Here is a 23514-nt window from a genome sequence, read left to right on the forward strand (position 1 = left end):
ATAGGGAACTATGTAGGGAATAAGGTGCTATTTGGGAGGGAGTTTCGGTGTATAAAAACAGAAACATAGACGCAATAAACAAACTGGCATTGTTCTGTAAGAGCTGTTAATTAAACAGAGAAGAGCACCAACAACCATAACAACAACTACACAATTCTGAGAAGACAGATGATAGATAGATAGATAGATAGATAGATAGATAGATAGATAGATAGATAGATAGATAGATAGATAGATAGATAGATAGATATATGATAGATAGATAGATAGATAGATAGATAGATAGATAGATAGATAGATAGATAGATAGATAGATAGATAGGTAGATAGATAGATAGATAGATAGATAGATAGATAGATAGATGATAGATAGATAGATAGATAGATAGATAGATAGATAGATATATAGATAGATAGATAGATAGATATATAGATGATAGATAGATAGATAGATAGATAGATAGATAGATAGATAGATAGATAGATAGATAGATAGATAGATAGATAGATAGATGATATTGGAAATTGGAAATTTCCATTGGAAACATTGGAAAGAATTAACAAAAAAACAGAGCAAACTAGAATGCTATTTGGCCCTAAACAGAGAGTACACAGTGGCAGAATACCTGACCACTGTGACTGACCCAAACTTAAGGAAAGCTTTGACTATGTACAGACTCAGTGAGCATAGCCTTGCTATTGAGAAAGGCCGCCGTAGGCAGACATGGCTCTCAAGAGAAGACAGGCTATGTGCACACTGCCCACAAAATGAGGTGGAAACTGAGCTGCACTTCCTAACCTCCTGCCCAATGTATGACCATATTAGAGAGACATATTTCCCTCAGATTACACAGATCCACAAAGAATTTGAAAACAAATCCAATTTTGATAAACTCCCATATCTACTGGGAGAAATTCCACAGTGTGCCATCACAGCAGCAAGATTTGTGACCTGTTGCCACAAGAAAAGGGCAACCAGTGAAGAACAAACACCATTGTAAATACAACCCATATTTATGCTTATTTATTTTAACTTGTGTGCTTTAACCATTTGTACATTGTTACAACACTGTATATATATAATATAACATTTGTAATGTCTTTATTGTTTTGAAACTTCTGTATGTGTAATGTTTACTGTTAATTTGTATTGTTTATTTCACTTTTGTATAATATCTACCTCACTTGCTTTGGCAATGTTAACACATGTTTCCCATGCCAATAAAGCCCCTTGAATTGAATTGAATTGAATTGAAATTGAATTGATAGATAGATAGATAGATAGATAGATAGATAGATATATAGATGATAGATAGATAGATATATAGATAGATAGATATATAGATGATAGATAGATAGATAGATAGATAGATAGATAGATAGATAGATAGATAGATAGATAGATAGATAGATAGATAGATATATAGATGATAGCTAGATAGATAGATAGATAGATAGATAGATAGATAGATAGATAGATAGATAGATAGATAGATATATAGATAGATAGATAGATATATAGATGATAGATAGATAGATATATATGTATGTGTAATGTTTACTGTTCATTTTTATTGTTTATTTGACTTTTGTATATTACCTACCTCACTTGCTTTGGCAATGTTAACACATGTTTCCCATGCCAATAAAGCCCCTTGAATTGAATTGAATTGAATATATAGATAGATAGATAGATAGATAGATAGATAGATAGATAGATATATAGATAGATAGATAGATAGATAGATAGATAGATAGATAGAAGATAGATAGATAGAAGATAGATGATAGATGATAGATAGATAGATAGATAGATAGATAGATAGATAGATAGATAGATAGATAGATAGATAGATAGATGATAGATAGATGATAGATAGATGGTAGATAGAAGATAGATGATAGATAGAAGATAGATGATAGAAGATACATGATAGATGATAGATAGATGACAGATGATAGAAGATAGATGACAGATAATAGATGACAGATGATAGAAGATAGATGACAGATAATAGATGACAGATGATAGAAGATACATGATAGATGATAGATAGATGATAGAAGATAGATGACAGATAACAGATAATAGATGACAGATGATAGAAGATACATGATAGATGATAGATAGATAGATACACAGATCCACAAAGAATTCGAAAACAAATCCAATTTTGATAAACTCCCATATCTACTGGGTGAAATTCCACAGTGTGCCATCACAGCAGCAAGATTTGTGACCTGTTGCCACAAGAAAAGGGCAACCAGTGAAGAACAAACACCATTGTAAATACAACCCATATTTATGTTTATTTATTTTAACTTGTGTGCTTTAACCATTTGTACATTGTTACAACACTGCATATATATAATATGACATTTGTAATGTCTTTATTGTTTTGAAACGTCTGTATGTGTAATGTTTACTGTTCATTTTTATTGTTTATTTGACTTTTGTATATTATCTACCTCACTTGCTTTGGCAATGTTAACACATGTTTCCCATGCCAATAAAGCCCCTTGAATTGAATTGAATTGAATTGAAAGGTGATAGATACAGTAGATGATGGATGATGGATGATAGCTGATAGATTATAGATAGAGGATAGAGGACAGAAGATAGATGATAGATAGATAGATTATAGATGATAGATGGATGATAGAGAGATGATAGATGATGGATGACAGAAGATTGAAGATAGATGATAGAAGATAGAAGATAGATGATAGATGATAGATGATGGATGATAGATGACGGATGATGGATGATGGATGATAGATGATATAGATGATAGATGAAGATAGATGATGGATGATGGATGATTGATAGATGATAGATGATAGATGATGATTGATTGATAGATAGATAATAGATAGATGATAGATAGATGATGGATGATAGATGATAGATGATAGACGATGATGGATGATGATAGATGATGGATGATGGATGATTGATAGAAGATAGATGATAGATGATGATTGATAGATAGATGATAGATAGATGATGGATGATGGATGATAGATGATGGATGATAGATGATAGATGATGATTGATAGATAGATAGATAATAGATAGATGATAGATAGATGATAGATAGATGATAGATAGTTGATGGATGATAGAAGATAGATGATGATGATGGATGATGATAGATGGCAGATGATAGAGGATAGATGATGATGGATGATAGATGATAGAAGATAGATGATGATGGATGATAGAAGATAGATGATAGAGGATAGATGATGATGGATGATGATAGATGACAGATGGCAGATAATAGAGGATAGACACACACAGACACACACACACAGAGTTTGAAGTTGGCTGATCTTACCAGAGGAGAACACACAGAATAACTGAATCAGCTACAGAGCTGAAGTGCCATCAGACAGACCAGAGCAGTGTGCATGAACAGGGTAAACACCTCTTCTGTTGTTGTCGCAGGGCCAGCGGCTCTACACTGGACACTACCCGTGCCAGCTGTACCTCGTAATGATACTGCTAATGGCTTTTTAATGTTGTAGCAGATCTGACTGGGTGACTGTTTGATGGGTTGTGTTTGGGTGAGAGAGAGAAAGTGTGTGTGTGTGTGTCTCACTGTCTCATTATCAGTCCCAGTCAGACTCAGACTGCAGGCTGTGTTCAGTGTGTACAAACACACTCATCTCCACGAGGGCTCCAAGATCTTCCTATCTGGCTGCAGTGGCACGGAGAAGTTATGCTGCTAGCCCATAACATCAGCATCAACCCTCCAGCCATCCCACAGTGCTTCACACAGAGCCAGAGGTCTGCTCTTTGACATCCCTCAGACACAGAGATACATAGAGATGCTAGAATATAGAGACATATCTCCCCAGTTGATGTCTCCCTATGATCCAGGACCGAAACAGTACCACTTATCAACTGTCTGTTATCTTAATGGTTATTTTGGATGAAAATTTCAAATCAATGTCTGATTTAAATGTTTGAATCGATGTCCGGCTCATTGCTCAGTTAGTCAAACATTTCCCAGTTTTGGTGACAACAATGTAGGATGTGTGTAGCGGTTAGTGGTTATGATATGAGGGTTCTGCTTGTAAAGTTTTTTCATATGGTCACAGACAGCCGATGTTGTTCACTGAAGTCCACAAGGGCAGGGAAACGGTGAGAGGAGGAGAGCGCGTAGATGCGAGAAGGAATTAATGATCATGCTGTTTGTATGTGACTGCTATGAAAGTGAACTGTGTTTGTATGTGATCAAGGGTGTATTCATTCCGCCGATTCTGTTGAAAAACGTTTCTTAAACGGAAGCAGACGGAATGAAAAGGGGATAAACATACCTGAATTTGTCCAATAGAAGCTCTCGTTTGCAACTGTTAGACTAATGATTACACCCTGGATCAGCTAGATCATCTAGATGCAGGCAAGAGTGTGGAAGCCGGTTTTGAATGTGTCACTGTCTGTCACCTTGATAACTCAAAATGTTCTCTCAACCTGTGCACATACGTTGTAAACTTTCATTCATAGGCTAGGTTGTAGCAACCTCATGATGAGTATATGGAAAATCCGAGTATCATGTTGTAACTTAAACCTACCGATGTAACATTGAACTGGGTGAATGGAATATAAATGGCAGTCATCCAATATGCTGTAATAGAAATAAGGCCATGCTCATGGAAACAAATTAATTGTCCTCCCTCATCTTAAACAGCACCGACCGCCACTGGTGATGGAGGAGGTGGTGCAGGTGGAGAATGGTGGGTGGTGGTGATGGAGGAGGTGGTGCAGGTGGAGAATGGTGGGTGGTGGTGATGGAGGAGGTGGTGCAGATGGAGAATGGTGGGTGGTGGTGATGGAGGAGGTGGTGCAGGTGGAGAATGGTGGGTGGTGGTGATGGAGGAGGTGGTGCAGGTGGAGAATGGTGGGTGGTGGTGATGGAGGAGGTGGTGCAGGTGGAGAATGGTGGGTGGTGGTGATGGAGGAGGTGGTGCAGGTGGAGAATGGTGGGTGGTGGTGATGGAGGAGGTGGTGCAGATGGAGAATGGTGGGTGGTGGTGATGGAGGAGGTGGTGCAGATGGAGAATGGTGGGTGGTGGTGATGGAGGAGGTGGTGCAGATGGAGAATGGTGGGTGGTGGTGATGGAGGAGGTGGTGCAGGTGGAGAATGGTGGGTGGTGATGATGGAGGAGGTGGTGCAGGTGGAGAATGGTGGGTGGTGGTGATGGAGGAGGTGGTGCAGGTGGAGAATAGTGGGTGGTGGTGATGGAGGAGGTGGTGCAGGTGGAGAATAGTGGGTGGTGGTGATGGAGGAGGTGGTGCAGGTGGAGAATGGTGGGTGGTGGTGATGGAGGAGGTGGTGCAGGTGGAGAATGGTGGGTGGTGGTGATGGAGGAGGTGGTGCAGGTGGAGAATGGTGGGTGGTGGTGATGGAGGAGGTGGTGCAGGTGGAGAATGGTGGGTGGTGGTGATGGAGGAGGTGGTGCAGGTGGAGAATGGTGGGTGGTGGTGATGGAGGAGGTGGTGCAGGTGGAGAATGGTGGGTGGTGGTGATGGAGGAGGTGGTGCAGGTGGAGAATGGTGGGTGGTGGTGATGGAGGAGGTGGTGCAGGTGGAGAATAGTGGGTGGTGGTGATGGAGGAGGTGGTGCAGGTGGAGAATAGTGGGTGGTGGTGATGGAGGAGGTGGTGCAGGTGGAGAATAGTGGGTGGTGGTGATGGAGGAGGTGGTGTATTTTTAACTTATTAGGATCCCCATTAGCCGACGCCAATGGCAGCATCTAGTTTTACTAAGGTCCGACACATAACGAAAAGCCATTCCAGACAAAATACATTTAAAAACATGAACATGTAGTGTGTGTGTGTGTGTGTGTGTGTGTGTGTGTGTGTGTGTGTGTGTGTGTGTGTGTGTGTGTGTGTGTGTGTGTGTGTGTGTGTGTGTGTGTGTGTGTGTGTGTGTGGTGGTGGAGAATTGTGGGTGGTGGAGAATGGTGGGTGGTGGTAGAGAATGGTGGGTGGTGGAGAATGGTGGGTGGTGGTAGAGAATGGTGGGTGGTGGAGGTGGAGAATGGTGGGTGGTGGAGGAGAATGATGGGTGGTGGAGAATGGTGGGTGGTGGAGGTAAAGGGAAGGGAAGGAGGAACAACAGGAAGCATAGGAGGGATACAAGAAAGATGCAGATATTTCCATACCTGCTGCTTTAGGCATGACAGATAGATGGACCAGGCGAAGAGAGGGAGCAGGGGAGAGGGAAATAAAGAGAGAATAAAGGAGAGAGAGTGGTTCAGATAGAACACAGGTTGAAGGAGGAGTCTGGAGACTAGGAGAGAGGGATAGGAGGGAAAATGTGATAAGAAAGCTCTCTGTTAGTTCTATTGATGCCATATGATCTCTCCGGCGTGTGTTTGTGTGTGTGATACATCAGAGCCATCCCATTCTAATAGCCTATGGGTCTATAGAGCATGCACTATGGTCTTGATTCTGTCAGGTACAAGCATTTCACTACACCTGCAATAACATCCGCTAAATATGTTTATGTGACCAATAACATTTGATTTGATTTTTTTTTTTATACAGTATTGTTCCCCAGGCAGTTTGATACAGTATTGTTCCCCAGGCAGTATGATTCAGTATTGTTCCCCAGGCAGTATGATTCAGTATTGTTCCCCAGGCAGTTTGATTCAGTATTGTTCCCCAGGCAGTTTGATTCAGTATTGTTCACCAGGCAGTTTGATTCAGTATTGTTCCCCAGGCAGTATGATTCAGTATTGTTCACCAGGCAGTCTGATTCAGTATTGTTCACCAGGCAGTCTGATTCAGTATTGTTCACCAGGCAGTATGATTCAGTATTGTTCACCAGGCAGTATGATTCAGTATTGTTCACCAGGCAGTTTGATTCAGTATTGTTCACCAGGCAGTTTGATTCAGTATTGTTCACCAGGCAGTATGATTCAGTATTGTTCACCAGGCAGTTTGATTCAGTATTGTTCACCAGGCAGTTTGATTCAGTATTGTTCCCCAGGCAGTTTGATTCAGTATTGTTCACCAGGCAGTTTGATTCAGTATTGTTCACCAGGCAGTATGATTCAGTATTGTTCACCAGGCAGTATGATTCAGTATTGTTCACCAGGCAGTATGATTCAGTATTGTTCCCCAGGCAGTTTGATTCAGTATTGTTCACCAGGCAGTTTGATTCAGTATTGTTCACCAGGCAGTATGATTCAGTATTGTTCACCAGGCAGTATGATTCAGTATTGTTCACCAGGCAGTATGATTCAGTATTGTTCCCCAGGCAGTTTGATTCAGTATTGTTCACCAGGCAGTTTGGGTCAGTGTTGTTCCTCGGGTAGCTTGATTCAGTATTGTTCACCAGGCAGTATGATTCAGTATTGTTCACCAGGCAGCATGATTCAGTATTGTTCACCAGGCAGTATGATTCAGTATTGTTCCCCAGGCAGTTTGATTCAGTATTGTTCACCAGGCAGTATGATTCAGTATTGTTCACCAGGCAGTTTGATTCAGTATTGTTCCCCAGGCAGTATGATTCAGTATTGTTCACCAGGCAGTCTGATTCAGTATTGTTCCCCAGGCAGTATGATTCAGTATTGTTCACCAGGCAGTCTGATTCAGTATTGTTCCCCAGGCAGTTTGATACAGTATTGTTCCCCAGGCAGTTTGATTCAGTATTGTTCACCAGGCAGTATGATTCAGTATTGTTCACCAGGCAGTATGATTCAGTATTGTTCCCCAGGCAGTATGATTCAGTATTGTTCACCAGGCAGTTTGGGTCAGTGTTGTTCCTCAGGCAGCTTGATTCAGTATTGTTCACCAGGCAGTTTGATTCAGTATTGTTCACCAGGCAGTATGATTCAGTATTGTTCACCAGGCAGTATGATTCAGTATTGTTCCCCAGGCAGTATGATTCAGTATTGTTCACCAGGCAGTTTGGGTCAGTGTTGTTCCTCGGGTAGCTTGATTCAGTATTGTTCACCAGGCAGTTTGATTCAGTATTGTTCCCCAGGCAGTATGATTCAGTATTGTTCCCCAGGCAGTTTGATTCAGTATTGTTCACCAGGCGGTTGATTCAGTATTGTTCACCAGGCAGCATGATTCAGTGTTGTTCCCCAGACAGCATGATTCAGTATTGTTCCCCAGGCAGCATGATTCAGTATTGTTCCCCAGGCAGCATGATTCAGTATTGTTCACCAGGCAGTTTGATACAGTATTGTTCCCCAGGCAGTTTGATTCAGTGTTGTTCCCCAGGCAGCATGATTCAGTATTGTTCCCCAGGCAGTTTGATTCAGTGTTGTTCACCAGGCAGTATGATTCAGTATTGTTCACCAGGCAGTTTGATACAGTATTGTTCCCCAGGCAGTTTGATACAGTATTGTTCCCCAGGCAGTATGATTCAGTATTGTTCACCAGGCAGTTTGATTCAGTATTGTTCACCAGGCAGTTTGATTCAGTATTGTTCACCAGGCAGTATGATTCAGTATTGTTCACCAGGCAGTATGATTCAGTATTGTTCACCAGGCAGTATGATTCAGTATTGTTCCCCAGGCAGTTTGATTCAGTATTGTTCACCAGGCAGTTTGATTCAGTATTGTTCACCAGGCAGTATGATTCAGTATTGTTCACCAGGCAGTATGATTCAGTATTGTTCACCAGGCAGTATGATTCAGTATTGTTCCCCAGGCAGTTTGATTCAGTATTGTTCACCAGGCAGTTTGGGTCAGTGTTGTTCCTCGGGTAGCTTGATTCAGTATTGTTCACCAGGCAGTATGATTCAGTATTGTTCACCAGGCAGCATGATTCAGTATTGTTCACCAGGCAGTATGATTCAGTATTGTTCCCCAGGCAGTTTGATTCAGTATTGTTCACCAGGCAGTATGATTCAGTATTGTTCACCAGGCAGTTTGATTCAGTATTGTTCCCCAGGCAGTATGATTCAGTATTGTTCACCAGGCAGTCTGATTCAGTATTGTTCCCCAGGCAGTATGATTCAGTATTGTTCACCAGGCAGTCTGATTCAGTATTGTTCCCCAGGCAGTTTGATACAGTATTGTTCCCCAGGCAGTTTGATTCAGTATTGTTCACCAGGCAGTATGATTCAGTATTGTTCACCAGGCAGTATGATTCAGTATTGTTCCCCAGGCAGTATGATTCAGTATTGTTCACCAGGCAGTTTGGGTCAGTGTTGTTCCTCAGGCAGCTTGATTCAGTATTGTTCACCAGGCAGTTTGATTCAGTATTGTTCACCAGGCAGTATGATTCAGTATTGTTCACCAGGCAGTATGATTCAGTATTGTTCCCCAGGCAGTATGATTCAGTATTGTTCACCAGGCAGTTTGGGTCAGTGTTGTTCCTCGGGTAGCTTGATTCAGTATTGTTCACCAGGCAGTTTGATTCAGTATTGTTCCCCAGGCAGTATGATTCAGTATTGTTCCCCAGGCAGTTTGATTCAGTATTGTTCACCAGGCGGTTGATTCAGTATTGTTCACCAGGCAGCATGATTCAGTGTTGTTCCCCAGACAGCATGATTCAGTATTGTTCCCCAGGCAGCATGATTCAGTATTGTTCCCCAGGCAGCATGATTCAGTATTGTTCACCAGGCAGTTTGATACAGTATTGTTCCCCAGGCAGTTTGATTCAGTGTTGTTCCCCAGGCAGCATGATTCAGTATTGTTCCCCAGGCAGTTTGATTCAGTGTTGTTCACCAGGCAGTATGATTCAGTATTGTTCACCAGGCAGTTTGATACAGTATTGTTCCCCAGGCAGTTTGATACAGTATTGTTCCCCAGGCAGTATGATTCAGTATTGTTCACCAGGCAGTTTGATACAGTATTGTTCCCCAGGCAGTTTGATTCAGTATTGTTCCCCAGGCAGTATGATTCAGTATTGTTCACCAGGCAGTATGATTCAGTATTGTTCACCAGGCAGTATGATTCAGTATTGTTCACCAGGCAGTATGATTCAGTGTTGTTCCCCAGGCAGTATGATTCAGTATTGTTCACCAGGCAGTATGATTCAGTATTGTTCACCAGGCAGTTTGATTCAGTATTGTTCACCAGGCAGTTTGATACGGTATTGTTCACCAGGCAGTTTGATTCAGTATTGTTCACCAGGCAGTTTGATTCAGTATTGTTCCCCAGGCAGTTTGATTCAGTGTTGTTCCCCAGGCAGTTTGATTCAGTGTTGTTCCCCAGGCAGTTTGATTCAGTATTGTTCCCCAGGCAGCATGATTCAGTATTGTTCACCAGGCAGTTTGATACAGTATTGTTCCCCAGGCAGTTTGATTCAGTGTTGTTCCCCAGGCAGCATGATTCAGTATTGTTCACCAGGCAGTTTGATTCAGTGTTGTTTCCCTGGCAGTTTGATTCAGTATTGTTCACCAGGCAGTATGATTCAGTGTTGTTCCCCATACAGTATGATTCAGTATTGTTTCCCTGGCAGTTTGATTCAGTATTGTTCACCAGGCAGTTTGATTCAGTGTTGTTTCCCTGGCAGTTTGATTCAGTATTGTTCACCAGGCAGTATGATTCAGTATTGTTCCCCATACAGTATGATTCAGTATTGTTCACCAGGCAGTTTGATTCAGTATTGTTCACCAGGCAGTTTGATTCAGTGTTGTTTCCCTGGCAGTTTGATGCAGTATTGTTCACCAGGCAGTTTGATTCAGTATTGTTCCCCAGGCAGTTTGATTCAGTATTGTTCTCCAGGCAGTTGGTTTCAGTATTGTTCACCAGGCAGTATGATTCAGTGTTGTTCCCCAGGAAGCTTGATTCAGTATTGTTTCCCAGGCAGTATGATTCAGTATTGTTCCCCACGCAGTTTGGTACAAGGTCACTCACAGGGCTGGGATTTTTAATTAAAGCCCATTCAGTCACACATTAGGATCAGCTTTTGCAGATTTTATTACTGCCAGTGGGCACAGAGCTTCAGGGGATGTAATCCACTATCGATTCCTCCCTCTGGAGGAACTCTCTCTGAGTCGTATTCTGTCTGTCTGTCTCTCTCACTGTGTCTCTCTGTCTCTCTCCTCACCCTTCTCTTTGTCCTGCTTTCTCAATTTTCTCTCTATCTATGTGTCTCTTACACCAGTGTCAGATCTAGTCTAGTGCTCAGAGCCATAGAGACGACAGATATTTGATATACAAGTTTAACGGTATCTGCACTTAAAAACTAGGGCCTAATCTGCCATGTCATAGCTCAGTGGAGCCCTGTGAGAGAGTGTGAGTGTGTGAGTGTGAGTGTGTGAGTGTGAGTGTGAGTGTGAGTGTGAGTGTGAGTGTGAGTGTGTGTGTGTGTGTGTGTGTGTGTGTGTGTGTGTGTGTGTGTGTGTGTGTGTGTGTGTGTGTGTGTGTGTGTGTGTGTGTGTGTGTGTGTGTGTGTGTGTGTGTGTGTGTGTGTGTGTGTGTGGACGTGTCCCCACAATAGAATAGGTTGAACAAGTCAAATGCTATTTCTAGGGGCTTTAGGGTTAAAGTTAGGATTAGTGTTAGGGTTAGGGTTAGGAGCTAGGGTTAGTTTTAGGGGTAGGAACTAAGGTTAGTTTTAGGGGTAGGTTTTTGGGTTAAGGTTAGAGTTAACTTCTTTGGGGTAGGGGGCAGTATTTTCACGTCCGGATGAAACGCATGCCCAGAGTAAACGGCCTGCTACAAAGCCATAAAAGCTAGAATATGCATATTATTAGTAGATTTGGATAGACAACACTCTGAAGTTTCTAAAACTGTTTGAATGATGTCTGTGAGTATAACATAACTCATATGGCAGGCAAAAACCTGAGAAAAAATCCAACCAGGAAGTGGGAAATCTGAGGTTGGTCGATTTTCAACTCAGCTCCTATTGAAGATACAGTGGGATATTGGTAATGTTTCCTGAGGCTTCCACTAGATGTCAACAGTCTTTAGAACCTTGTCTGGTACTTCTACTGTAAAGTGGGGCCGAATGAGAGGGGATTGAGTAAGGTCTACCATGACCTGAACATGCGCTGACCATGCGTGTTCATGTGAGAGCGAGCTCTGTTCCATCGCACTTCTGAAGACAAAGGAATTCTCCAGTTGGAACATTATTGAAGAATTATGTTAAAAACATCCTAAAGATTGATTCAATACTTCGTTTGTCATGTTTTTACGGACTGTAATATAACTTTTTAAACTTTTCGTCCGTACTTTCCGCTGGACTTGCCCGCGCGTCGTGAGTTTGGAAAGTGTACTGAACGCTAAAACAACAAGGAGGATTTTGGACATAAATGATGGACATTATCGAACAAAACAAACATTTCTTGTGGAACTGGGATTCCTGGGAGTGCATTCTGATGAAGATCATCAAAGGTAAGTGAATGTTTATAATGTTATTTCTGACTTCTGTTGATTGCACAATATGGCGGATATATTTGTGTCTTGATTGGGCTCTGAGCGCGGACCTCAGATTATTGCATGGTTTGCTTTTTCCGTAAAGCTTTTATAAAATCTGACACAGCGGTTGCATTAAGGAGAAGTGCATCTAAAATTCCATGAATAACACTTGTATTTTCATCAACATTTATGATGAGTATTTCTGTAAATGGATGTGGCTCTCTGCAAAATCACTGGATGTTTTGGAACTACTGAACATAACGCGCCAATGTAAACTCAGATTTTTGGATATAAATATGAACTTTACCGAACAAAACATACATGTATTGTGTAACATGAAGTCCTAAGAGTGTCATCTGATGAAGATCATCAAAGGTTAGTGATTAATTTGATCTATATTTCTGCTTTTTGTGACTCCTCTCTTTGGCTGGAAAAATGGCTGTGTTATTCTGTGAATAGGCACTCACCTAACATAATCGTTTGGTTTGCTTTCGTCGTAAAGCCTTTTTGAAGTCGGACACTGTGGCTGGATTTACAACAAGTGTATCTTTAAAATGGTGTAAAATACATATATGCTTGAGGAATTCTAATTATGGGATTTCTGTTGTTTTGACGCCCTGCAGTTTCACTGGCTGTTGAAGTGGTGGGACGCTACCGTCTCACGTAGAGAGACCCCTAGAGAGGTTAAGGTTAGGGTTATGGTAAGGTTTAATAGGGTTTCTGTTTATGCTGAATCAAACCTTGGGTTGCATGGGCCTATTGCAACTTCCTGCACTGTTTCTGTATTGTACATCCGACCGGTCTGGAGAGGGTAAGAGACCATGAAAGGCCAGGAGCTCCAAGGCGTCACCCATAACAGTTCAACAACAGGAGGAACATCAGACCGGTCTGGAGAGGGTAAGAGACCATGGAAGGCCAGGAGCTCCGAGGCGTCACCCATAACAGTTCAACAACAGGAGGAACATCAGACCGGTCTGGAGAGGGTAAGAGACCATGAAAGGCCAGGAGCTCCGAGGCGTCACCCATAACAGTTCAACAACAGGAGGAACATCAGACCGGTCTGGAGAGGGTAAGAGACCATGGAAGGCCAGGAGCTCCGAGGCGTCACCCATAACAGTTCAACAACAGGAGGAACATCAGACCGGTCTGGAGAGGGTAAGAGACCATGAAAGGCCAGGAGCTCCGAGGCGTCACCCATAACAGTTCAACAACAGGAGGAACATCAGACCTGTCTGGAGAGGGTAAGAGACCATGAAAGGCCAGGAGCTCCGAGGCGTCACCCATAACAGTTCAACAACAGGAGGAACATCAGACCGGTCTGGAGAGGGTAAGAGACCATGAAAGGCCAGGAGCTCCGAGGCGTCACCCATAACAGTTCAACAACAGGAGGAACATCAGACCGGTCTGGAGAGGGTAAGAGACCATGAAAGGCCAGGAGCTCCAAGGCGTCACCCATAACAGTTCAACAACAGGAGGAACATCAGACCGGTCTGGAGAGGGTAAGAGACCATGAAAGGCCAGGAGCTCCGAGGCGTCACCCATAACAGTTCAACAACAGGAGGAACATCAGACCGGTCTGGAGAGGGTAAGAGACCATGAAAGGCCAGGAGCTCCGAGGCGTCACCCATAACAGTTCAACAACAGGAGGAACATCAGACCGGTCTGGAGAGGGTAAGAGACCATGAAAGGCCAGGAGCTCCGAGGCGTCACCCATAACAGTTCAACAACAGGAGGAACATCAGACCGGTCTGGAGAGGGTAAGAGACCATGAAAGGCCAGGAGCTCCGAGGCGTCACCCATAACAGTTCAACAACAGGAGGAACATCAGACCGGTCTGGAGAGGGTAAGAGACCATGAAAGGCCAGGAGCTCCAAGGCGTCACCCATAACAGTTCAACAACAGGAGGAACATCAGACCGGTCTGGAGAGGGTAAGAGACCATGAAAGGCCAGGAGCTCCGAGGCGTCACCCATAACAGTTCAACAACAGGAGGAACATCAGACCGGTCTGGAGAGGGTAAGAGACCATGAAAGGCCAGGAGCTCCGAGGCGTCACCCATAACAGTTCAACAACAGGAGGAACATCAGACCGGTCTGGAGAGGGTAAGAGACCATGAAAGGCCAGGAGCTCCGAGGCGTCACCCATAACAGTTCAACAACAGGAGGAACATCAGACCGGTCTGGAGAGGGTAAGAGACCATGAAAGGCCAGGAGCTCCGAGGCGTCACTCATAACAGTTCAACAACAGGAGGAAGACAATTATTGATAAAGTGCTGATGGTAAAAAGATTTAACTTTTAAACACATTTTATATAATTAAATCATAATTAAACATGCAAACTGGATGAATTACATGAATAATTAAATAAGTACATAATTGGAAATCCCCCCAATGGATGAAGTGATTAAGTGCTCCAAAGATAAGAGTTATATTAAAGTGCTTGATATAATAAAATGCAACTGATAAATTAGACCCATTCAATTCTGATAGCTTAACAGGGAAGCTACATAACATCCTCTGTTGGTTCACTAAAAGCTTCTGATAAACCCCAGGTGGTGAAGGTAGTCAACATTACATGACCTCCTCCACACTGATCCTCAACACAGGGGTCCCACAAGGGTGCGTCCTCAGTCCCCTCCTGCGTGACCTCACACAGTTCCAACTCTATCATCATGTTCGCTGACGACACGACACGACAGTAGTAGGCCTCATTACCAACAACGACGAGACCGGCCTACAGGGAGGAGGTTGGCACTTTGACGGCGTGGTGCCAAGTAAACAACCTCTCCTTCAACGTCAGAAAAACAAAGGAGCTGATTGTGGACTGCAGAAGGAACTAGGTTGGGCACTCCCCATCCTCATCAACAGAGCCACCATGGAGACGGTAAAAAACGTCAAAATTCTTGGCGTGTCAAATTCGTTATTTGATTTCAGACAAATTGAATAGAATAGGTTGAACAAGCCAGAATGAAAAATAATGAAAAAGCACTTCAGATGAACAACCGTGCCGTCCCACGTTTTACAGTGTGTCGCTAGCAGCCTCATTCAGACAGCAGATACAGTCAGACGGTTAAAGACTAGCACTGAATACATAGTCAACATCACGGGCTATAAGGACCTCTTATAAGCAATGATAAGTAGTTATAGTCCAGTTATAAATATGCTATAAGCAATTATGTGTATAGTTTAGGCCAGGGGTATTCAACTCTCACCCTACGACGTCTGGACTACTGCTGGTGTTCTGTTCTATTGCACACACCTGGTGTCTCAGGTCTAAATCAGTCCCTGGTTAGAGATAACAATGAAGAAAAGAAGTGGAACTGGCTTCCAGGCCCAGATTTGTATTGGAGGGAATAGGCAGTAGTACGAGTAAGCAGTACTGCAGTTACTATATGATGATGTGTCCAGTAACAGTGATGCTGATGTACACTGAGTGTACAAAACATTAAGAACACCTGCTCTTTCCAAGACATAGACTGACCAGGTGACTCCTGGTGAAAGCCGGACATGGATTGTGCATGTGTGCCATTCAGAGCGGGAATGCTCAAGACAAAAGATTTAAGTGCCTTTTAAGTGCCTACAGTCGACAATCTACATTCTACAGTCTACAGTCTACATTCTATAGTCTACAGTCTACATTCTACATTCTACAGTCTACAGTCTACAGTCTACATTCTACAGTCTACAGTCTACAGTCTACATTCTACAATCTACATTCTACAGTCTACAGTCTACAGTCTACAGTCTACATTCTACATTCTACAGTCTACATTCTACAGTCTACAGTCTACAGTCTACAGTCTACATTCTACAATCTACATTCTACAGTCTACAGTCTACAGTCTACAGTCTACATTCTACATTCTACAGTCTACAGTCTACAGTCTACATTCTACAGTCTACAGTCTACATTCTACAGTCTACAGTCTACATTCTACATTCTACAGTCTACAGTCTACAGTCTACATTCTACAATCTACATTCTACAGTCTACAGTCTACAGTCTACAGTCTACATTCTACATTCTACAGTCTACAGTCTACAGTCTACATTCTACAGTCTACAGTCTACAGTCTACAGTCTACATTCTACAGTCTACAGTCTACAGTCTACAGTCTACAGTCTACAGTCTACATTCTACAGTCTACAGTCTACAGTCTACAGTCTACAGTCTACAGTCTACAGTCTACATTCTACAGTACGAGTTTTAGAACACCTACTCATTCAAGGGTTTTTCTTTATTTGTACTATTTTCTACATTGTAGAATAATATTGAAGACATCAAAACTATGAAATAACACATATGTAACCCAATTCAGGAAACGGCTTGTCACAAGTCCTGACTTCACAGGAGAGCCGTTTGAACGTAAACATTTTTTTTAATCAAAATGCATTTTTGGGCAGAAATGCCTTCTTGAACATGTGAACTTCAATTACAAGCCTTGTTGGTTAAGCCACAGAAAAAGATGATTGGCTGAGATAATGAGTGGGCTGGACATCACCAGAGAGGATTTCGGATTGGTCTGCCATATAGAGGGCTTCTGTCTATTTGAGTTGGTCAGTCTGTGTTGGGAATCCTGTCGAACGCGGCTTTTTTTCAAATGTATTGTGTAGTGGAGCTGCATAAGAGTTGCTCTCCACTTTCTGGAGGACCAGGTTTTGAAATCAGTGGAATTAGAGTCTGATAGTTAAAGAGATGGAGAAAACACCTGTCTCCCCGGATTACATCGTCAATCTAAGGGTAACCGTGGCATGGCATTTCTGACAGGGAGACGCGTCCATCATGCACGATGATGTATACAGGTAAGAAATTCTAGCGTTGGCGAGCTGCAGAGGTAAACAAGTCCAGAGGTAAACAAGTCAGGAGGTAAACAAATCATCGGCCACAGCGTCAAGTGTGCGCTCCGAGAGCAGAACGAGATGGGTGGGGCTAAAGTTTAAGAGGGTGTCAACGATGCTGAATAGGTGTAGACAAAGAACTCTTCACTAGACACCAAAACATTCAAAGGCAATTTCTCACTTTCTCAAAAGTGAGTTTACAAGTTGATTAACTTTCAAAGCAGAATTACTTTCCCATTGTTCCTCAAATGCAGGGTATGATATAATATTATTTACAATTTTTCTTTACTTTTATCCAATGTAAGAAACACCATTTCACATTTTTCCACATTTTTGCTACATTAGACGGAATCCAGGTGGTGAGTCACATATAGAATCATGTAGTAACCAAAAGTGTTAAATAATCCAAATTTTATTTTGTATTTGAGATTCTTCAAAGAGATTCTTCACCCTTTGCCTTGATGACAGCTTTGCACACTCTTGGCAGTCACCTGGAATACATTTCAATTAACAGGTGTGCCTTGTTCAAAGTTAATTTGTGGAATTTCTTTCTTTCTTAATGTGTTTGAGCCAAGCCAGTTGTGTTGTGACAAGGTAGGGGTGGTATACAGAAGATAGCCCTATTTGGTAAAAGACCAAGTCCATATTATGGCAAGAACAGCTCAAATAAGCAAAGAGAAATGACAGTCCATCATTACTTTAAGACATGAAGGTCAGTCAATAAGGAACATTTCACGAACTTTGAAAGTTTTTTCAAGTGCAGTCGTAAAAACAATCAAGCGCTATGATGAAACTGGCTCTCATGAGGGCCACCACAGGAAAGGAAGACCCAGAGTTACCTCTGCTGCAGAGGATAAGTTCATTAGAGTTACCAGCCTCAGAAATTGCACCCCAAATAAATGCTTCACAGAGTTGAAGTAACAGACACATCCCAACATCAACTGTTCAGAGGAGACTGTGTGAATCAGGCCTTCATGGTCGAATTGCTGCAAAGAAACCACTACTAAAGGACACCAATAAGAAGAAGAGATTTGCCTGGGCTAAGAAACATGAGCAATGGACATTACACCGATGGAAATCTGTCCTTTGGTCTGATGAGTCCTAAGTTGATATTTTGGGTTCCAACCGCCGTGTCTTTGTGAGACACAGAGTAGGTGAACGGATGATCTCTCCATGTGTGGCTCCCATCGTGAAGCATGTAGGATGAGGTGTGATGGTGTGGGGGTGTTTTGCTAGTTACACTATCAGTGATTTATTTAGAAGTCAAGGCACACTTAACCAGCACGGCTACCACAGTATTCTGCAGTGATATGCCATCCAATCTGGTTTGCGCTTAGTGGGACTATCATTTGTTTTTCAACAGGACAATGACCCAACACACCTCCAGGCTGTGTAAGGGCTATTTGATCAAGAAGGAGATTGATGGAGTGCTGCATCAGATGACCTGGCTTCCAAAATCAGCATACGTGGGAACTCCTTCAAGACTGTTGGAAAAGCATTCCAGGTGAAGCTGGTTGAGAGAATGTCAAGAGTGTGCAAAGTTGTCATCAAGGCAAAGGGTGGGTACTTTGAAGAATCTAAAATCTAAAATATATTTTGATTTGTTTAACTTTTTTTTGGTTGCTACATGATTCCATATGTGATATTTCATAGCTTTGATGTCTTCACTATTATTCTACGATGTAGAAAATAGTAAAAATAAAGAAAAACCCTTGAATGAGTAGGTGTGTCCAAACATTTGACTGGTACTGTATATTTGTGAGAGGTATTGACATGTTGAAAGCACCGAGCTGTCTGTCTAAACTACTGGCACACAGCTCAGACACCCGTGCATACCCCACAAGACATGCCACCAGAGGTCTCTACACAGTCAACAAGTCCAGAACAGACTATGGGAGGCACACAGTGCTACATAGAGCCATGACTACATGGAACTCTATTCCACATCGCGTAAGCTATGCAAGCACTAAATTCTGTTATGAAGAGTAATGATCCATAATAAACAAAATCACAGATGCAGCACGTGTCAAACTCATTCCGTGGAGGGCCTAGTGTCTGAAGGATTTTACTCCTTCCTTGTACTTGATGGATTAATTAAGGTCACTAATTAGTAAGGAACTACCCTCACCTGGTTGCCTAGGTCCCAGCAGACTCTAGGTCCTCCATGAAATTAGTTTGACACCCCTGGTCTACAGTATAGTGATGGCAATACCAGAAGTGAATAGTCGGTCTACTTACTCTGCAGTTACCCAGCTCCTCTACAGACAGAATGATGGTGCCACATTTCTTCCCAGCTATACCGCTGTAGAAAACAGAAACAGAAGAGAGAGGACAACACCTGGTTAAGTTAGGCAGGGACGGGTGAAGCATCTGAACGACAGAGATGCTGAGTTCCAGTCCTCCAGGACCAGAGTGTCAGGATGTGTTGACGCTCACTTGATCATGAAATGTCACCGGTTGGCTAGCGAGGGAACACACCTGCTTTTCAGATCACAATGAGACAGGTTGTTCTGATTGCATGTAACAGAAACGGCATGCAACTCTCTGTCACTGTCCATGGTACTGAAACCATCCAGAGTGCAGGGTTGACAGATGCTGACCATGGTGCTGAATATACATCTCTTTCATCTACTTATCCTCCTCTCTTTCTCTCTTTCTCCACCTCTCTCTCTCTCTCTCTCTCTCTCTCTCTCTCTCTCTCTCTCTCTCTCTCTCTCTCTCTCTCTCTCTCTCTCTCTCTCTCTTCCTCCATCTCTCTCTCTCTCTTCCTCCACCTCTCCACCTCAATCTCTCTCTCTTCCTCCATCTCGCTCTGTCTCTGTCTCTGTCTCTCTCTCTGTCTCTCTCTCTGTCTCTCTCTCTCTCTCTCTCTGTCTCTCTCTCTGTCTCTCTCTCTGTCTCTCTCTCTGTCTCTCTCTCTCTCTGTCTCTCTCTCTGTCTCTCTCTCTGTCTGTGTGTGAGAGAGAGTGAGAGTGAGAGTGAGTGTGTGTGTGTGTGTGTGTGTGTGTGTGTGTGTGTGTGTGTGGTGTTGTCTAATCTCTGTTTGACCAGGGGGTTTAATGACACTGGAGTGGACGTCTGCTAATTGGCTCACTCGTCAGTGGACAGCCCTCTGTGTGTCATAAGAGAAGGGGGCTTTTAATGTGATGGATGAGCACAGATGGAACCGGCAGGGTGGAGCCGGCAGGGTGGAGCTGGTTAGGGTGGAGCTGGTTAGGGTGGAGCTGGTTAGGATGGAGCTGGTTAGGGTGGAGCTGGTTAGGGTGGAGCCGGCAGGGTGGAGCTGGTTAGGGTGGAGCCGACAGAGTGGAGCCGGCAGGGTGGAGCCGGCAGGGTGGAGCCGGCAGGATGGAGCTGGTTAGGGTGGAGCTGGTTAGGGTGGAGCCGGTTAGGGTGGAGCCGACAGAGTGGAGCCGGCAGGGTGGAGCCGGCAGGGTGGAGCTGGTTAGGGTGGAGCTGGTTAGGGTGGAGCTGGTTAGGGTGGAGCCGGCAGGGTGGAGCCGGCAGGGTGGAGCTGGTTAGGGTGGAGCCGACAGAGTGGAGCCGGCAGGGTGGAGCCGGCAGGGTGGAGCCGGCAGGATGGAGCTGGTTAGGGTGGAGCTGGTTAGGGTGGAGCTGGTTAGGGTGGAGCCGGTTAGGGTGGAGCCGACAGAGTGGAGCCGGCAGGGTGGAGCCGGCAGGGTGGAGCTGGTTAGGGTGGAGCTGGTTAGGGTGGAGCTGGTTAGGGTGGAGCCGGCAGGGTGGAGCCGGCAGGGTGGAGCTGGTTAGGGTGGAGCCGACAGAGTGGAGCCGGCAGGGTGGAGCCGGCAGGGTGGAGCCGGCAGGATGGAGCTGGTTAGGGTGGAGCTGGTTAGGGTGGAGCTGGTTAGGATGGAGCTGGTTAGGATGGAGCTGGTTAGGGTGGAGCTGGTTAGGGTGGAGCTTGTTAGGATGGAGCTGGTTAGGGTGGAGCTGGTTAGGGTGGAGCTGGTTAGGGTGGAGCTGGTTAGGGTGGAGCTGGTTAGGATGGAGCTGGTTAGGGTGGAGCTGGTTAGGGTGGAGCTGGTTAGGGTGGAGCTGGTTAGGGTGGAGCTGGTTAGGGTGGAGCTGGTTAGGATGGAGCTGGTTAGGGTGGAGCTGGTTAGGGTGGAGCTGGTTAGGATGGAGCTGGTTAGGATGGAGCTGGTTAGGGTGGAGCTGGTTAGGGTGGAGCTTGTTAGGGTGGAGCTGGTTAGGGTGGAGCTGGTTAGGGTGGAGCTGGTTAGGGTGGAGCTGGTTAGGGTGGAGCTGGTTAGGGTGGAGCTGGTTAGGGTGGAGCCGGCAGGGTGGAGCCGGCAGGGTGGAGCTGGTTAGGGTGGAGCCGACAGGGTGGAGCCGGCGGGGTGGAGCTGGTTAGGGTGGAGCTGGTTAGGGTGGAGCTGGTTAGGATGGAGCTGGTTAGGGTGGAGCTGGTTAGGGTGGAGCTGGTTAGGGTGGAGCCGGCAGGGTGGAGCCGGCAGGGTGGAGCTGGTTAGGGTGGAGCCGACAGAGTGGAGCCGGCAGGGTGGAGCCGGCAGGGTGGAGCTGGTTAGGGTGGAGCTGGTTAGGGTGGAGCTGGTTAGGGTGGAGCCGGCAGGGTGGAGCCGGCAGGGTGGAGCTGGTTAGGGTGGAGCCGACAGAGTGGAGCCGGCAGGGTGGAGCCGGCAGGGTGGAGCCGGCAGGGTGGAGCCGGCAGGGTGGAGCTGGTTAGGATGGTGTGTACGTGCGTCTTGCCCTTTTCCCCAACATTCTTTGTTTTTCTCTCAATACCGCAGCAATCGCCATCCTCTTCCTCCTCTCTCTAGCTCTTTCTCCCAACCCCCCTCCCTTCCTCCCTCCCTTCTTCTACCTGCCTCCCACTCCTCCCTCCCTCTGGACCCTGAGGATTAGACTGACTGAGTAACAGCCTTGAATTATTTAACAGCTAGTTTCAGCGACCAGATGAGATGGTGGAGCTGAAATTCCAGTAAGGGGCTGGAATGGTGCTGGACGTCAGAGGTCAGAGGTCAGCTAGGATCTCCTCACTGCTACGCTGTCAGGCCACTCAATAAGAAGAACATGTCAGGGAATGGATTTATTTATTCATTTAGTGCAAATCCCAAAGAGGTATTCACCTAACCTTGCCTCACCTTGGGTGTTCTCTCTCTCTCTCTGCATCTCTCTCTCTGCATCTCAATTCAATTCAATTCAATTCAAGGGGCTTTATTGGCATGGGAAACATGTGTTAACATTGCCAAAGCAAGTGAGGTAGATAATACACAAAAGTGAAATAAACAATACAAATTAACAGTAAACATTACACATACAGAAGTTTCAAAACAAGAAAGACATTACAAATGTCATATTATATATATACAGTGTTGTAACAATGTACAAATGGTTAAAGCACACAAGTTAAAATAAATAAGCATAAATATGGGTTGTATTTACAATGGTGTTTGTTCTTCACTGGTTGCCCTTTTCTTGTGGCAACAGGTCACAAATCTTGCTGCTGTGATCTCATCTCTCATCTCTCTCTCTCTGCATCTCTCTCTGCATCTCTCTCTCTCTCTCTCTCTCTCTGCATCTCTCTCTCTTTCTCACATCTTTACTAAAGTGTGTTCACCCGACTGGTCAATAATAAACAATCTTGTTGCGGTTCACATTGACGGCGTCTTCAGGATCTTAATCAATTGTTCAATGTTTACAGATTTAGAATAAGAGAGTTAAGGCTGAGGGTTGAGGTCTGATTGAAGAGGAATGTTGGACTCCATCTATTACCTCTTTGATCTTTTATTTAGAGTGTATTTTCCATTGGCCACTGGTCTAAGCATCTAGGTTGAGAGTCCACTATGTCATTATGGATCTTTGGTAGAGAGATATCTCACAGATTCACAGATAGTTCTCTCCCAAACACACCCTCCTCAAACTCCGCTTCTCTCACCCTCCTCAAACTTCTCCTCTCCCACCCTCCTCTCCCACCCTACTCAAACTCCTCCTCTCCCACCCTACTCAAACTCTGCTTTTCTCACCCTCCTCCTCAAACTTTTCCTCTTCCACAGTCCTTTAAATGTTCCTCTCCCACTATCGGATGGTTGCATCCCCTACAGTTCCATGAGATCAGAGAACACATTCAAAGGCCACTGAAAACCCAACCCCAAGAATGATACCCCAAGACCTTCCTCTCTCTCTCTCTCTCTCTCTCTCTCTCTCTCTCTCTCTCTCTCTCTCTCTCTCTCTCTCTCTCTCTCTCTCTCTCTCTCTCTCTCTCTCTCTCTCTCTCTCTCTCTCTCTCTCTCTCTCTCTCTCTCTCTCTCTCTCTCTCTCTCTGTCCGCTCTCACTCTCTCTGTCCCTCTCTCACT

The 23514-nt window shown here is 44.3% G+C and overlaps 1 protein-coding gene across 1 annotated transcript in view; it reads right to left on the reverse strand.

The window, feature by feature from the left end:
- LOC139540490 (copine-5-like) overlaps nt 1–23514 on the reverse strand; it is a 318345-nt gene that overhangs the window by 102823 nt on the left and 192008 nt on the right. The window contains exon 8 of the mRNA XM_071344363.1: nt 19414–19477. Within this exon, the coding sequence (XP_071200464.1) occupies nt 19414–19477 (64 nt within the window). The remainder of the gene's footprint in view (nt 1–19413; nt 19478–23514) is intronic.

Source organism: Salvelinus alpinus, chromosome 2 (assembly GCF_045679555.1).
Source record: "Salvelinus alpinus chromosome 2, SLU_Salpinus.1, whole genome shotgun sequence".
Classification (NCBI taxonomy): domain Eukaryota; kingdom Metazoa; phylum Chordata; class Actinopteri; order Salmoniformes; family Salmonidae; genus Salvelinus; species Salvelinus alpinus.